General features: G+C 44.7%; 1 protein-coding gene across 5 annotated transcripts in view; it reads right to left on the bottom strand.

Annotated features, from left to right (window-relative positions):
• Window positions 7,851-16,983, bottom strand: part of ST6GAL1 (ST6 beta-galactoside alpha-2,6-sialyltransferase 1) — a 139,608-nt gene continuing 130,475 nt past the window's right edge. For 4 of the 5 annotated variants that reach the window (XM_018051786.1, XM_018052854.1, XM_013962773.2 and 1 more), the window contains 3 exons: window positions 14,285-14,383; window positions 12,904-13,078; window positions 7,851-10,662 (listed from right to left, as the gene is read on the bottom strand). In XM_018051786.1, the coding sequence (XP_017907275.1) occupies window positions 10,415-10,662; window positions 12,904-13,078; window positions 14,285-14,383 (522 nt within the window). In that variant the 3' untranslated portion in view covers window positions 7,851-10,414. 5 annotated transcript variants of the gene reach the window in all.

The raw sequence follows: 16,983 nt of genomic DNA on the forward strand, positions 1-16,983 counted from the left end.
AAATTAAAAAAATTATTTTATTTTTTTGTTGTTATTTTTAAGTTCCCATTATTCCTTTAATTTTCATTTTTATAGCCTACTATTAACTTGCCAAAAAAAGGACCCTATTTTTAAAGCAAACTTCATATATATATATATTTTATAATTTCTGTGACTTTGTTTTTGGGTGTTTCTTTTAATATTATATTTTGAGAATCTAACCTCTACTCAAGATTTTTTAATCTTTGCTTTTTGGTATTTGTTATCAACTTTGTACCTTTAAGAACTCAATCTTCAGTACCTATGTTTACTTGGGAGAGAGATCACTGGCCTGATTGCTCTCTCCCCTTTTTGACTCTCCTTTTTCTCCACCAGGTCGCCTCTATCTCCCCCCTCCCCCTTTTCTTCTCTACCCAACTCGGTGAATTTCTTTGTGTGTTCCGGGCTGTGGAGAACACTTAGGGAACTGATTACTGGCTGAATTTTTCTCTCTCCTTTTGATTCCCCCTTTTATCCTCCTGGCCACCTCTGTCTCCTTCCTCCCTCTTCTAGTCTCTGTGTAACTCCATGAACATCTCTGAAGGATCCAGACTGTGGAGAGCACATAGGGAAGTGATTACTGGCTAGCTTGCTCTCCTTTTGATTCCCCTCTCCTCCTGATCACCTCTATCTCCCTCCTCCCTCTTCTCTTTTCCATGTAATTCTGTGTACCTCTCTGGGTGTCCCTCACTGTGGAGAAACTTTTCCTCATTAACCTAGATGTTTTATCATTGGTGCTGTATAGATGGAGACGTCTTGAGGCTACTGCAAGAATAAGACTGAAAACCAGAGGCAGGAGGCTTAAGTCCAAATCCTGAGAACACCAAAGAACTCCTGAATCCAGGGAACATTAATCGATAGGAGCTTATCAAATGCCTCCATGCTTCTGCTGCTGCTGCTAAGTTGCTTCAGTCATGTCCGACTCTGTGTGACCCCATAGATGGCAGCCCACCAGGCTCCCCTGTCCCTGGGATTCCATTTCCTTCTCCAATGCATGAAAGTGAAGTCGCTCAGTTGTGTCTGACTCTTAGCGACCCCAAGGACTGCAGCCTACCAGGCTCCTCCATCCATGGGATTTTCCAGGCAAGAGTACTGGAGTGGGATGCCATTGCCTCCATACCTACACTGAAACCAAGCACCACCCAAGGGCCAACAAGCTCCAGAGCAAGACATACCACACAAATTCTCCAGAAACACAGGAACATAACCCTGAGCCTCAATATAGAGGCTGACCAAAGTCACACCAAACCCACTGACATCTCAGAAGTTATTACTGGACACTTCATTGCACTCCAGAAAGAAGAAATCCAGCTCCACCCACCAGAACACCAACACAAGCTTCCCTAACCAGAAAACTTTGACAAGCCACCCATCCAACCCCACCCACAGCAAGGAACCCCCACAATAAAGAGGAACCACCAACTGCCAGAATACAGAAAGGCCACCACAAACACAGCAATATAAATAAGATGAAAAGGCAGAGAAATACCCAGCAGGTAAAAGAACAGGATAAATGCCCATCAAACCAAACAAAAGAGGAAGAGATAGGGAATCTACCTGATACAGAATTCTGAATAATGATAGTGAAAATAATGCAAAATCTTGAAAACAAATTGGAGTTACAGATAAATAGCCTGGAGACAAGGATCAAGAAGATGCAAGAAAGGTTTAACAAGGACCTAGAAGAAATAAAAAAGAGTCAATATATAATGAATAATGCAATAAATGAGATCAAAAACACTCTGGAGGAAACCAACAGTAGAATAACAGAGGCAGAAGATAGGATAAGTGAGGTAGAAGATAGAATGGTAGAAATAAATGAAATAGAGATGAAAAAGAATTAAAAGAAATGAGGACAACCTGAGAGACCTCTGGGACAATGTTAAACACCCCAACATTCGAATCATAGGAGTCCCAGAAGAAGAAGACAAAAAGAAAGACCATGAGAAAATACTTGAGGAGATAATAGTTGAAAACGTCCCTAAAATGGGGAAGGAAATAATCACCCAAGTCCAAGAAACCCAGAGAGTCCCAAATAGGATAAACCCAAGGCAAAATACCCCAAGACACATATTAATCAAATTCACAAAGATCAAACACAAAGAACAAATATTAAAAGCAGCAATGGAAAAACAACAAATAACACACAAGGGGATTCCCATAAGGATAACAGCTGACGTTTCAATAGAAATTCTTCAGGTCAGAAGGGAATGGCAGGACATACTTCAAGTGATGAAAGAAAACAACCTACAGCCCAGATTACTGTACCCAGCAAGGATCTCATTCAAATATGAAGGAGAAATCAAAAGCTTTACAGACAAGCAAAAGCTGAGAGAATTCAGCACCACCAAACCAGCTCTCCAACAAATGCTAAAGGATCTTCTCTAGACAGGAAACACAGAAAGGGTGTGTAAACTCGAACCCAAAACAATAAAGTAAATGGCAATGGGAGCATACTTATCAGTAATTACCTTAAATGTAAATGAGTTAAATGCCCTAACCAAAAGACAAAAACTGGCTGAATGGATACAAAAACAAGACCCCTATATATGTTGTCTACAAGAGACCCACCTCGAAACAAGGGACCCATACAGATTGAAAGTGAAGGGCTAGAGAAAGATATTCCATGCAAATAGAGACCAAAAGAAAGCAGGAGTAGCAATACTCATATCACATAAAATAGACTTTAAAACAAAGGCTGTAAAAAGAGACAAAGAGAGACACTATGTAATGATCAAAGGATCAATCTAAGAAGAAGATATAGCAATCATAAATATATATGCACCCAACATGGAGCACCACAATATGTAAGACAAATGCTAACAAGTATGAAAGGGGAAATTAACAATAATACAATAATAGTGGGAGACTTTAATACCCCACTCACACCTATGGATAGAACAACTAAGCAGAAAATTAACAAGGAAACACAAACTTTAAATGGTACAATAGACCAGTTAGATCTAATTGATATCTATAGGACATTTCACCCCCAAAAAATGAATTTCACCTTTTTCTCAAGTGCAAATGGAACCTTCTCCAGGATAGATCACATCCTGGGCCATAAATCTAGCCTTGGTAAATTCAAAAAAATTGAAATCATTCCAAGTTTCTTTTCTGACCACAATGCAGTAAGATTAGATCTCAATTAGAGGAGAAAAACTATTAAAAATCCCAACATATGGAGGCTGAACAACACGCTGCTGAATACCCAACAAATCACAGAAGAAAACAAAAAAAGAAATAAAAATATGTATAGAAACAAATGAAAATGAAAACACAACAATCCAAAACCTGTGGGACACTGTAAAAGTTGTACTAAGGGGAAGGTTTATAGCAATACAGGCTTATGGCAAGAAACAAGAAAAAAGTCAAATAACCTAACTCTACACCTAAAGCAACTTGAAAAGGAAGAAATTATGAACCCCAGGTTTAGTTAGAAGGAAAGAAATCTTAAAAATTTGGGCAGAAATAAATGCAAAAGAAACAAAAGAGACCATAGCAAAAATCAACAAAACCAAAAGCTGGTTCTTTGAGAAGATAAATAAAATTGACAAACCATTAGCCAGACTCATCAAGAAACAAAGAGAGAAAAATCAAAATTAGAAATGAAAATGGAGAGATCACAACAGACAACACAGAAATACAAAGGATCATAAGAGACTATTATCAGCAACTATATGCAAATAAAATGGACAACTTGGAAGGAATGGAAAAATTCTTAGAAAAATACAACTTTTCAAAATTGAACCAGGAAGAAATAGAAAATCTTAACAGACTCATCTCAAGCACGGAAATTGAAACTGTAGTCAAAAATCTTCCAACAAACAAAAGCCCAGGACCAGACGGCTTCACAGCTGAATTCTACCAAAATTTAGAGAACTAATACCTATCCTACTCAAACTCTTCCAGAAAATTGCAGAGGAAGGTAAACTTCCAAACTCATTCTATGAGGCCACCATCACTCTAATACCAAAACCTGACAAAGATGCCACAAAAAAAGAAAACTACAGGCCAATATCACTGATGAACATGGATGCAAAAATCCCTAACAAAATTCTAGCAAACAGAATCCAACAACATATTTAAAAGATCATACATCATGACCAAGTGGGCTTTATCCCAGGGATGCAAGGATTCTTCAATATCCACAAATCAATCAATGTAATACACCACATTAACAAATTGAAAAATAAAAGCCATATGATTATCTCAGTAGATGCAGAGAAAGCCTTTGACAAAATTCAACATCCATTTATGATAAAGACCCTCCAGAAAGCAGGAATAGAAGGAACATACCTCAACATAATAAAAGCTATATATGACTAACCCTCAGCAAACATCCTCAATGGTGAAAAATTGAAAGCATTTCCCCTAAAGTCAGGAACAAGACAAGGGTGCCCACTCTCACCACTACTATTCAACATAGTTTTGGAAGTTTTGGCCACAGCAGTCAGAGCAGAAAAAGAAATAAAAGGAATCCAGATTGGAAAAGAAGAAGTAAAACTCTCACTGTTTGCAGATGACATGATCCTATACATAGAAAACCCTAAAGACTCCACCAGAAAATTGTTACAGCTAATCAATTAATATAGTAAAGTTGCAGGATATAAAATTAACACGCAGAAATCCCTCGCATTCCTATACACTAACAATGAGAAAACAGAGAAATTAAGGAAACAACTCTCCATTCACCATTGCAACAAAAAGAATAAAATACTTAGGAATATATCTACCTAAAGAAACAAAAGACCCATATATAGAAAACTATAAAACACTGGTGAAAGAAATCAAAGAGGACACTAATAGATGGAGAAACATACCATGTTAATGGATCAGAAGAATCAATATAGTGAAAATGAGTGTACTACCCAAAGCAATCTATAGATTCAATGCAATCCCTATCAAGTTACCAACGGTATTATTCAGAGAACTAGAACAAATAATTTCACGATTTATATGGAAATACAAAAAACCTCAAATAGCCAAAGCAATCTTGAGAAAGAAGAATGGAGCTGGAGGAATCAATCTGCCTGATTTCAATCTCTACTACAAAGCCACAGCCATCAAGACAGTATAGTACTGGCACAAAGGCAGAAATACAGATCAATGGAACAAAATAGAAAGCCCAGAGATAAATCCATGCACCTATGGACACCTTATCTTTGACAAAGGAGGTAAGAATATACAATGGAGAAAAGACAATATCTTTAACAAGTAGTGCTGGGAAAACTGGTCAACCACTTGTAAAAGAATGAAACTAGAACACTTTCTAACACCATACACAAAAATAAACTCAAAATGGATTAAAGATCTAAACGTAAGACCAGAAACTATTAAACTCCTAGAGGAAAACATAGGCAAAACACTCTCCAACATAAATCACAGCAGAATCCTCTATAACCCACCTCCCAGAATATTGGAAATAAAAGCAAAAATAAACAAATGGGACCTAATCAAAATTAAAAGCTTCTGCACAGCAAAGGAAACTATAAGCAAGGTGAAAAGACAGCCTTCAGAATGGGAGAAATAATAGCAAATGAAGCAACGGACAAAGAATTAATCTCAAAAATATACAAGCAACTCCTGCAGCTCAATTCCAGAAAAATGAATGACCCAATCAAAAAATGGGCCTAAGAACTAGACATTTCTCCAAAGAAGACATACAGATGGCTAACAGACACATGAAAATATACTCAACATCACTCATTATCAGAGAAATGCAAATCAAAACCACAATGAGATACGATTTCACGCCAGTCAGAATGGCTGCAATCCAAAAGTCTACAAGCAATAAATGCTGGAGAGGGTGTGGAGAAAAGGGAACCCTCTTACACTGTTGGTGGGAATGCAAACTAGTACAGCCACTATGGAGAACAGTGTGGAGATTCCTTAAAAAAACTGGAAATAGAACTGCCATGTGACCCAGCAATCCCACCACACCGAGGAAACCAGAATCGAAAGAGACACATGTACTCCAATGTTCATCACAGCACTGTTTATAATAGCCAGGACATGGAAGCAACCTAGATGTCCATCAGCAGATGAATGGATAAGAAAGCTGTGGTACATATACACAATGGAATATTACTCAGCCATTAAAAAGAATACATTTGAATCAGTTCTAATGAGGTGGATGAAGCTGGAGCCTATTCACACAGAGTGAAGTAAGCCAGAAAGGAAAACACCAATATAGTATACTAATGCATATATATGGAATTTAGAAAGAAGGTAACAATAACCCTGTATGCGAGACAGCAAAAGAGACACAGATGTATTGAACAGTCTTTTGGACTCTGTGGGAGAAGGCAAGGGCAGGATGATATGGGAGAATGGCATTGAAACATGTAAAATATCATATGTGACATGAATTGCCAGTCCAGGTTTGATGCATGATACAGGGTGCTCGGGGCTGGTGCACTGGGATGACCCAGAGGGATGGGATGGGGAGGGAGGTGGGAGGGGGTTTCAGGATGGGGAACACATGTACACTCATGGCGGATTCAAGTTAATGTATGGCAAAACCAATACAATATTGTAAAGTAAAATAAATAAATTTAAAAAATAAAAAATTAAAATAGAAGAATTCCTCTTCCCATGATAAACTTGTTTCCAGTCAATCTTGACCTGAGAAGGACTGGATGGCGGCATAAATGCACCAGGTGATGGGATGTCATGGGTGCAGGTAAGGCCTTTTCTTCTCTCCTGAAACTGATGCCATTACGCCAGCCCATAGGGATGAATTTTCTGGGTTAGGGTGTTTCTGCCCCAGTTAGAGTGGTAAGTGTTCCTGGGGTCATAATGCACTCCCCATATGTCACAGAACATTCCTCAAAGGCTGCCCCAAGTGTCACATGGGAAGTAGAAACCAAAGCCACACAGAGAGTGAGGAGCTGGGAATAGGTGAGGCGGCAGTCCCAGAGTACCCCTTCTCTGCCTCTTGCTTCTAGCTGTGGAGCCATTACTGGTATAAGTAAAGCATACTGCCAGGGTGTGAAGCAGTCTATAAGAACAGACAGCCTGGAGTTGGGCTTCAAGGGTGCTATTGGTGGGGTGGGCATGGAGGTTGTAGGTGAGTACCTCTCTCTTTTTATTCGTCTTTCTCTTTGTGATTTGTGTTTTTCTTCTGCTTAAATGGCTGATAAGGTAAAGAAGAAGCCAGGTTCTCATTCTTCCTCCCGCATCCCTAACATACACACCTTAAAATAAGCAGCAGATACCAGAGTAGGACCCAAGGGAAAAGGGAACCTGTGGAAGTGGCAGAATCTCCCCACAAGGTCCAAACAGAGAAGCCTGGTGCCATCCCAAAACCCAGCTCACCAGTTGAAAGGACCTAAAAGAGATTTAAGGCTATTGTAAATTTGGCAAGCACAGATCTCAGTTTCCAAACTAATTGAAATCTCTTTTTGTGTCGCTCCTCTTTTGAACTCCCATTCTCCTGAGGTTTGGGCAGAAATTTCTGTATCTAAACAACTTGGCTATCCCCTTGGGACATTGTTCCTTTAAGGGTTTTAGACTTTTGGAAACCAAGGCAAGAACTTCCTTTCATTCTGCTTTCTGTCCTCCTGCAGCCCTTCCTTGAGGTATTGGATGAACAACAGCTTTGTCATTTGAATCCAAGCAAGCACAAAAGGAAAAAAACAAACCAGTTGCTATCTCACAGATGATATCCTGCTGCGTAAGTAGTTCTTTTCCTGTAGAAGTGACAAGAGGCTAAGGCAGAGGAGCTCATGGGGGAGGGTTTGGGGGTTCAGGATTCTTGTTGTGTCTTCTTTGGAGACAAGAATTGACAATGAGTGGTTGTCCCCTTAATAAGAAAAGAGGGATAAAATTTTTTAACAATCATTTATTTTAAAATTTTACATAATCTTTGGATAATTCAGAAATAGCTTAGGACATGATTCAGAAGTTTCTGAGATTGACGTCTCAACTCCAGGCCAACATCAATAGCTTTTTGATTGAGATAGAAAGATTTGAAGACTTCATGATAGAGAATGAACAGATAGCTACTGAATAAAACAGAACAGCTTAGAGACAGTGGCTTTCCTACAAGACACAGTCATAATTTTTAAATTGCCTGTCACAAATATAAAACATTTAATCAGACTAAGAGAGTATCCACATCTTATTTGCATTCTACCCGTTTCTAGGTTGAGAAAGCACAATTAAATTAACTTGATCTCTTAATAATAATACATAAAAGCTAAGCATCTACCCAGTGTAGTCTCAGTGTCCATACCAACATCTCTCTCCTGGCGATGGAATGCCATCTCCCTCTGCACTCCATGCTCATGATTCAATGACTCCCAGGAATTCTTGGGCCCAGAGATGTGGAAAAGCCTGGGGTCACAGCAGCCAGTGGCCCAAGTGCTCTGCCCATCCCAGAGAGGATCAGGCCTGAGGAGGGACACGTTCTGCACCCTCCACTCCCTCGGATGGTTGCCAGGGTGTTCCAAGCAGGGTAGGTATTATTGTCTCCCAATAGGACATTACATTCCCTGAGGACAAAGCCCACTCTCTGGCCTGCTTCACAGCAGGATGCTGCCAGGTGTGGGCACAGGGCAGGATCTTAGTAAAGGAAGGAAGGAATCCAGCGTGCACTGAGCACCTGCCTTCTCCCGGGTAACCCTCATAGCACCTGTGAGGCAGGCTCACCACCCATTTTATAAGTGTGGAAAAAGGCTCAGAGAGGAGAATTTGCCCATGGTGGCATGGCAAGTAATAGGGGAGCATCACTTTGAAAACCCAGGGCTTCTCACTCCAGAGCTCTTTCTACTGCCTGCACAAGCCAGCGGTTTGACCATGAATGAGTACTCCAGCTCCACAACAACTGGTCTGGACCTCAACATTCAAGACCCATGAGCACATTGGGGCTAGCTCAGGAGTCCAGAAGCCTGGTCCAGTCTAGTGTGGCTCCCCATCAGGGGAGGGGACTTAGCACAATGGTCCAGAGTGTGTGTGTGGATAGACCACAGGAGACAGACCTCTCCAGAGGCTTTGATGTTGCTCCCTTGCAGGCGGGGGTGGGGGCACAGCACTCTGATACACCTGGTGAGAATTAGTCATGATCTCCAAGGTTCTGACCTCTGAGAGCGACTCTTAAGTCCTAGGAAACCATGTTCCCAATCCCTGAGAGGCCTTTCACAAAAGGCCCATGAAGGTAAAAAAAAAAAAAAAAGTCAGGAAATTTTAAAATGGAAAATGCTTGAAAGTAATTTGGGAGCGGGAAGATTAAAGGGAAAAACAGGATGGCAGGAGGAGGTTTGGGGGTGGGCATCAAAAAGGGAGACTTGGATAGACGTGCACACCCAGCTGGTAGGCTAGGCTAGGCTCAGGCCAGGCGAGCCTGGGGAAATCAGGGCTTTGGCATCTGGCTTGCCTGGTATCTGTATGGGGCTTCAGTTGATGCCTCAGAAATGAGGGGGTTTCCTCAAAAAATACCTTGAGCCTGTAAACTCAGGCAGATCTTAAATACAGGTAATAAAGGCAGACAGGAAAACACATCTCAGATGACTTAGACGAAATCTGCTTGACATGTTTCTTCTCTTCTAAAATCCACTTCACAGCCCCCAGCTCCATGAAGCCCTCTATGACCCACTGACACAGGAAGAGTGTGGTCCCTCCTGGGTGCAAAAACAGCCACACAGCAAGCCCATACCCACAAGCCCCTGTGCATCAAGCACACTGAATCCATCTGGTCCCTCGCACTGATCTATATGCAACTTGAGGATGGAGCTGCTGCTGCTACTGCTGCTAAGTCGCTTCAGTCGTGTCCGACTCTGTGTGACTCCATAGACGGCAGCCCACCAGGCTCCCCCGTTCCTGGGATTCTCCAGGCAAGAACACTGGAGTGGGTTGCCATTTCCTTCTCCAGTGCATGAATGTGAAAAGTGAAAGTGAAGTCGCTCAGTCGTGTCTGACTCTTCATGACCCCATGGACTGCAGTCTACCAGGTTCCTCCACCCATGGGATTTTCCAGGCAGGAGTACTGGAGTGGGGTGCCATCGCCTTCTCCGTGAGGATAAAGACTACCTTTTTTCCTGTTTCCCTGGTTCGCAATAACAACATCATTCTGGTGGGGAAAGCAGACCAGTTTTGGCAGCCCTGGTGGGAAAGGTGGATCTTGCATTTACCTAGGTTGGGGGCAGGAGGACCCTCTCTGGAGGGAATGCTAAACAGGTATACATGAGTGAGACAGGAGGCTTTGGGTTCACACCCCACCATGACAACAGGGCAGGCTGGGCTGGGGGCCCTGCCCTTGAGTTTCTGAAGTCCCAGGGCTCTTGCTGCCTGAAGTGTGGGCTGTGATTATTCAGGCACACAGTCTTCCTTCCCAGGCCTGGGGTGGCCAGAAGACCGGCTGATGGGGAAGGGTAAGGGGGCCTGGTTGGGGAGCTTATGCTCCACAGCGAATTGTCCGGAAGCCAGGCAGTGTAGCTTTTCCAAGCAGGTAGATGTCCTCATCTGTGCCGAGGTTGAGGTGCTTCACCATGTTCTTCTCAAAGAGGAGTGGGTGGTAGGCGCCCATTGTGCAGGCACTGTCGAAATACCTCTGATAGTAGTAGCACACATCAGTCTTGCGCTTGGATGGGAGGAACTCGTAAATATCCACTTGGTCACACAGTGACATCATAATGGCAATGCCTGGAGAGGAGAGCAGAGGTGAGTCCTGCGCAACAACCCACCCTGGCTCCCCGGAGTTCTGCCCAGGGAGCCCCACAGCCACACCCTGAAAGCTGGAGAGGTATGTCTGGAATGTCTGTTTATGAGTGTGAGTTGCTCCGGTAAGCCCATCCAACAGGCTGCTCCTCAGGGTGCAGGGCTCACAAACCTTCGTATGCTCAGCACCCAGGTCAGAGCCCGGTGCCCAGCAGGTCCTCCCTAAACATTAATGAATTGAAGGGCTCCACCATCAGCCAATGAACTGATCACTGTCAAGAAGCTCTATGAAGAGAGAGGGCAAGGTGACTGAGGAGACAGAACCATTCCATGCAGATATTACTTTCTCTCATGTCTGTATCTTGGATGAGCCTCATAGCTGGTTATTTGGGAGGTGTTTCTTACACTAGTACCTGGTGAAACACTGTGGGGAAGGAAGGCTTCATGCCTCAGGTGGGAGGGGGGCAGCTGTTACAGGAGCATGCGCCGGTCTGTATTGATGGGCTCAGTCAGAAGAGAGGAGCTGAGAGAGTGTGGTGGGTGGTGCGCTCAGGGAGGAGTACAGAACACAGAGATGCAGACCCAACAAGAGATGGCGGATGCCTCCCATCCCCCATGCTTGTCCCCACCTGGCTCAGTCATCTCCTGCAGGACACATCCCTCTCAGGGCCTCAGGTTCTCCACCTGTCCCAAGGGGGTGATCTACCCACTCTCCCTACCACACAGGCTGCTGTTGAGATGCAATAAGATCATAGCTCTAAGACTGCTCTTGTCAACCATCAATATAGGGAACTTTTATGAAGAACAGTTCTTACTAACAGCAAAACTGTAAACTGCTAGCAGCAGCTCTGTTCCAGAAGAATTAGACATGGGGAAAGCCCTGTTAACCCCCTCCGGCTGTCCCCTACCCTGATATGATGGGCGAGAAAAGACAGATGCAACTAAGTGATGATGGCCCAGCAGTCATGCTTCCAGATGAGGGGAGGGAGGCTTCTATGAGAGCGGGCTCTCATGAGCCCCCCGGAGCACTGGTGTGGCGGCTGGCAAGGGCTCTGGCCATGAGGGATGGGCAAGGGGGAAGGACTGCTGGTGGAGGGGACAGCACAAGCAAAGGCAGGCAGCAGGGCAACAGGAGAGTGTCCCTAGGATGCTCTCCATCTACTCCTGCTCAAAGGGGTCCAGGAAGTACCCCCAAGGCACCTATCCAAAAGTTGAAGAGAAAGGCATAAAGCAGACGGGATACTGAAAGTACCTTCATCTCTATCAGGAAATGTCCCCACAAGGAAGAGGCAAACACAGTTCCGCCCTGAGGGAGCTGCAGTCTAATAGGGAAGGCAGGTGGGCATCTGGCAGAAAGTGCCTGTGGTCCAGCTGAACTCAGAGTGAGAGGCAGTGAGGGGCAGACAGGCCATGAGGGCAGCGAGCTGTGGAGTAAGTCCAAGAAGAAAGCCTGCAGCCAGCGCTCAGGGCCCTCAGCACTCTGGCCACGCCCCCCAACACCGGCACCCACAACTCCATTTGTGACCCCCAAACCAAGTGCAGCTTCACCACTCAGACTTCTCTCAGGGCCACAGATAGGGAGGCCACTAGGTGAAATTCTAAATATTACTGATTCTTCCTTTTTCTTCAGATTCTAATACGGCTCAGGACAATAATGGCATTATTATTGATCCTTTATCTAGAATTTTAATATTTTGTCTATCATGAAATTTTTCACTGTGATTTTTTAAAAGACATTATTAAGATATCATTTGCTTCTGAATTTTGTGGCAGCTCCTTAAATTGTACATCTGAAGTAGGTGCCTGGCTGGCCTCACCCAAGTCCCAGCCCTGCTCCTCCTGCCTCATCTTTTCTGTGCTTCTCTTTTTACTCCATCTCCACTTGCCAAATCTCCCCTTTCCCAGGCCTGGTCCTGTTCTCCACAAAGTTCTCAGGCTGTCTTCCTAGAAGGGGTCCTCTCTCCTATGGCACCAAGCTGGTTACACTTTCCTGGCACAAACTGAATGTTGCCTCAGACACCTGACCGAATGCTCCCACTGGACACCCTGAAGTTAAGAAGATTCTATCGTATTGATCTCTGTGTCTTAGTTGGAATTTGCCTCAGCATAAAAATATAGCAAAAAACTAGCAACTGTTTGGCAAATTAACAAATGAATGAGACCCCAGAAGAAAGCTACTCTATTGTAGAGACAAGCACCAGAGGTCTTTCTCAGACATGGACTCACCGAGCATCCCAGAGGATGGGGGATTTGGCTGAATCAGCTCTGAGGAGATTTCTTGAATGATGTCCCACAGCTCCCAAGGCATCTGCGGCTTGAGGATGTAAAAGGGCTGATCAGGATGCAGCTTACGATAGCTCTTGAAGTTATTGAAGAAACTGTAGTCGGGATTTCTGTACCACTGAAAAAGAAGGAAGAGGTCTCCTCAAGGAGAGCAATGGGCTGCTCTGCTGCCACCCCGACGTTCATCATCCTCTGAGGACTAGGGGAGGTGGGGAGGGACCACTCCTGGCAGATTCCTGAGAGACATCCCTTCATCAAGATAGACTCCATGCTTCTCCTGCATATCACAGCTCTCACTTGATAGCAGGGCACCCAGCACATAGCCTGTGCTCACAGGGACATTTGATCTTGGTGACCACAGAACAGCTTCAGACCTCAGGATCACAGACTGGGAAAGATATCAGAGCTGAGAGGGGCTCTTGGCCCTATCTAACCCCACCTCTCTTTTTTAAAGGGGTGAAAACTGGGACCCAGATTGTCACAGCTGTGGACTCACAGTCCTTGACCTGACCCAGGCAAATTTCAGTTCTAAGTGAGATCAGTGCAAAACTGTAAACTGAGGTAGGCAGAGGAGGGTGCCAGGGACCACCAGAGCCTGTCAGCTACCGGTGTGTCCAGCATGAGAATTGAGTCTACCAAGGAGAGTGCTCTCTGTCCCTCCTCCTTAAAGCCTTTCTCCTGTGGCCACTGCAACCCATGCCAGGGAGAGGCCAGCTGACTTGTGTGACAAACAGTGAGAGGCCAGAGAAACTAGAGCCCAGCAGGACTAAGGCTCTGTCTCCTGCCCTGGAAGAGCTGACGTTGCAGATCTGGGCCCTCTGCTTAGCAAATCGAGTCCCAGGCAATAACCCTACCCCCACCACCACATTCTGTTGTCCTCATCTGTAAAATGGGAATAACCATGCTTCTGCCTACTTCTTTCTGTTGCTATAAGAGTGAAATGAAAAGTGGAAACTGAAGTGTGGAACAAGTAATATTGTGTATAGGAGAGATAGTAGCAACTGTCTATGCCTGCTACTGCTCATCAGAAATAATTATTACATGAACACAATCCACCCCAGATGGTGGGAAATCCAGCCACTATTACTCCTGATACAGACCATAGTTGGGAGACAAATACATGGCAATGCAGGGCGGGCATTGAGAGCACTGGTATAGGACAGGAATCCTCCTGAACAACTAATCCAAAAGTGAGGTGCCCTGAAATGGAACCAGTCAACCCTCAGGGTGGCTAGGTCAATCACAACTTCAAAAACCCAGTATGTCAGGGAAATGTACAGAAAACAGGTGACTCAATCCCAATTTCCCGTGGACATCCACTTACCTTTGGGATATCTGAATGGTAAACAGATGGGTCCCACACAATTAGGATTCCTTCATTGTACAAACTGTCTTTGAGGAAGCCCGCTTCTGTGGTGACCAACTGCAGGAAGAAACACAGGCTGTCACCTGGACATTTACACCTGAGTGTTGGCTTGTAGTAGTACCTGACACATCACAAGTGCCACCTGAGGCCCTAGAGCCCAGTGAAGTGTCTAAGTTTTGGGGCAGCACTTGTGAGAAGACAGAGATGACAGCTGGAACTGTGTGGACCTTAAAGGACATTTTGTCATACCCCATCAGTCACATAGCAGAAAGGGTTCCACTCAGACTTTTGAGATTATTGGAGAAAGGGTACAGTGAACATGGCTTGGGGTAGAGTCCCCTGTGGTCATGCCTCGTATGGAGGTCAGGGGGCTGAGGTTTAAAGTCAGAATCACATATAACCAAAATGATCTCTGAAAAGCCCTTCAATCACCTAACAAGCCTGGCATGTAGTAGTTACTACAGAGCATGCTGGAGACAGACATGGGACATCTGAGAGTCCAATACAGGCACTGGTTTCTGCCACATTGGACTGGATGGCAGAATCTGTGCTTGAGCACCAAAGTAGTTGGCCCATGTGGAGGGGCCATCAGTTCAGTTCAGTCACTCAGCGGTGTCCGACTCTTTGTGACACCATGAACTGCAGCACGCCAAGCCTCCCTGTCCATCACCATCTCCCGGAGTTCACTCAAACTCACGTCCATTGAGTCGGTGATGCCATCCAGCCATCTCATCCTCTGTCGTCCCCTTTTCGTCCTGCCCCTAATCCCTCCCAGCATCAGAGTCTTTTCCAATGAGTCAACTCTTCGCATGAGGTAGCCAAAGTACTAGAGGGGCCATGGCATACACTTAGACATGAGAATCCCCCCAGGCTGGGGGGAGGCTCACGTGTGCCTTGCTGAGGAACTAGCCAGCCCCTCTCCTCCCCACACTCTCAGGCTCCCCAGCTCTTGGGCTAGCCAGGGCAAAATGTGACTGTGATAGGGCTCCATAGGACATCCTTGCTGGATCAGTTTTGCAAAACACATTAACAGCCTTCTTAAAAAGTATATTTATACACCTTGACTCAGTAACTTCACATTTTGCCTTTTATCCTAGGGGACTTTAAATTTGGGAAGAAATTATGCACAGAAATGTTAAAGTACTTATTAAAATAGGAGAAGTGTGGCAGCAGAAGGTGAAAGCTACTACACTTATTACAGAAAGACCCGGCTCAGTTCTTGGCTTTGCCACATGTCCGATGACTGCGAGCAAGTCAGAAGGTCACTTAGGTCCTCATGTCCCATTTCTGAGTGCAGGTAACACTGCCCTCCTATTTCAGGAGCTGTCCTGAGGATCCAGTGCGGGCACTACAGCGAGTGAGAAAGACCAAGGAGGGGCCTGAAGGCTTAGCAATGAAAGAAGTTGTGTCCCTCTTAAGGGACAAAGCTGATACGCAAGACCAGCTGTCAGTCACCTTAAAAAGCATGTGGGAGATACTGCCCAGGTTTAAAATGAGAGAAACAAATGGCAGAAATCAAATCAAGAACTGACTGGAATTGAAAGCAAGAATCACAACAGTAGCCTCTCTCCACATCGATCGCTCACCATCACGAAGGCTGAGACCTGAGCAGTGTCCCACTGTGGGAAGATGAGTTGTCTCTACAACCAAGAGTGGCAGTCTGCTGTGAGCCTTTAAGATCATTCAGCTACCCCATCACTATACTTTCCCCCAGATGTACGAAGGTCCTGGGAGCCTGAAGAACATAATCCCATTTCTTCAGTGAATTTGAAAGAATTTGAATATTTGAAAGAAGAAATATTGGTGGTGGGCCCACCTTGGCCAGAGACTGTGCAGTTGTACTGGGTGCTGAGGAGCCCAGGCGGTCACAGGGTGCCAGAGTGAGGATGGGCATGAGGTAACAGTGCCAAGGGACAGGTAAGGCTAGGCCAAGCCAAGGGACTGAGAAGGGAGAGGGAAGAGGGGCTGGACAGAAGGAACAATGTACACACCCCCCAGATGTGAGACTACGTGGCAGACTCCTAGGTGCCACCCCATACCCATCCTCTCCTTCCTTGGAAACAATGTTTACCTCAGCACATGGCTATCTAAAATAAAGACTAGCCAAAATAAAAATTTCCTAGCCTAGCAGCTAGGTGTGGCTGTGTGACAAAATGATGGCCAATGGTGTGTAAGCAAGTGTGACTCCCAGAAACTGTTCTTAGAGGCAGGGTTATGACCTTCTTTGTTCTTTCATCCTTCCTGCTGCAAATGGTGGGTGTAATAACTGTAGCTTGAGCAGCCACCTTGGACCATGAAGTGGAAGTCACATGGTAGAACGGCAGATGCATGAGGTAGTAGAAGTCTGGGTTCCTGACTCTCTGGAACACTACACCAGCTCTAGACTTCTTTTACATGAGAAATATACTTTTATCTTGTTAAACTAGTATTGAGAGGCGGGCAGAGTATTCTTGTCACTTGCTGACAAACCTAATTCTAGTTAGTAAAGTGAAGAGCTTGTTTAGGAATTGAAGGTTGTCCAGTGTGGCTTAGACACAAGGGGAAAGAGACCCTGAAGGGGTCAGAGAAATGTAGGCAAGTGCCACACGGGGGAGCTCAGGGTTTCCTCAGTAGATGGCAGGACCAATGAAGGCTCGTGAGAAGGATCCAAACAGACC

The sequence above is a fragment of the Capra hircus genome, chromosome 1, assembly GCF_001704415.2.
Source record: "Capra hircus breed San Clemente chromosome 1, ASM170441v1, whole genome shotgun sequence".
NCBI classification, from domain to species: domain Eukaryota; kingdom Metazoa; phylum Chordata; class Mammalia; order Artiodactyla; family Bovidae; genus Capra; species Capra hircus.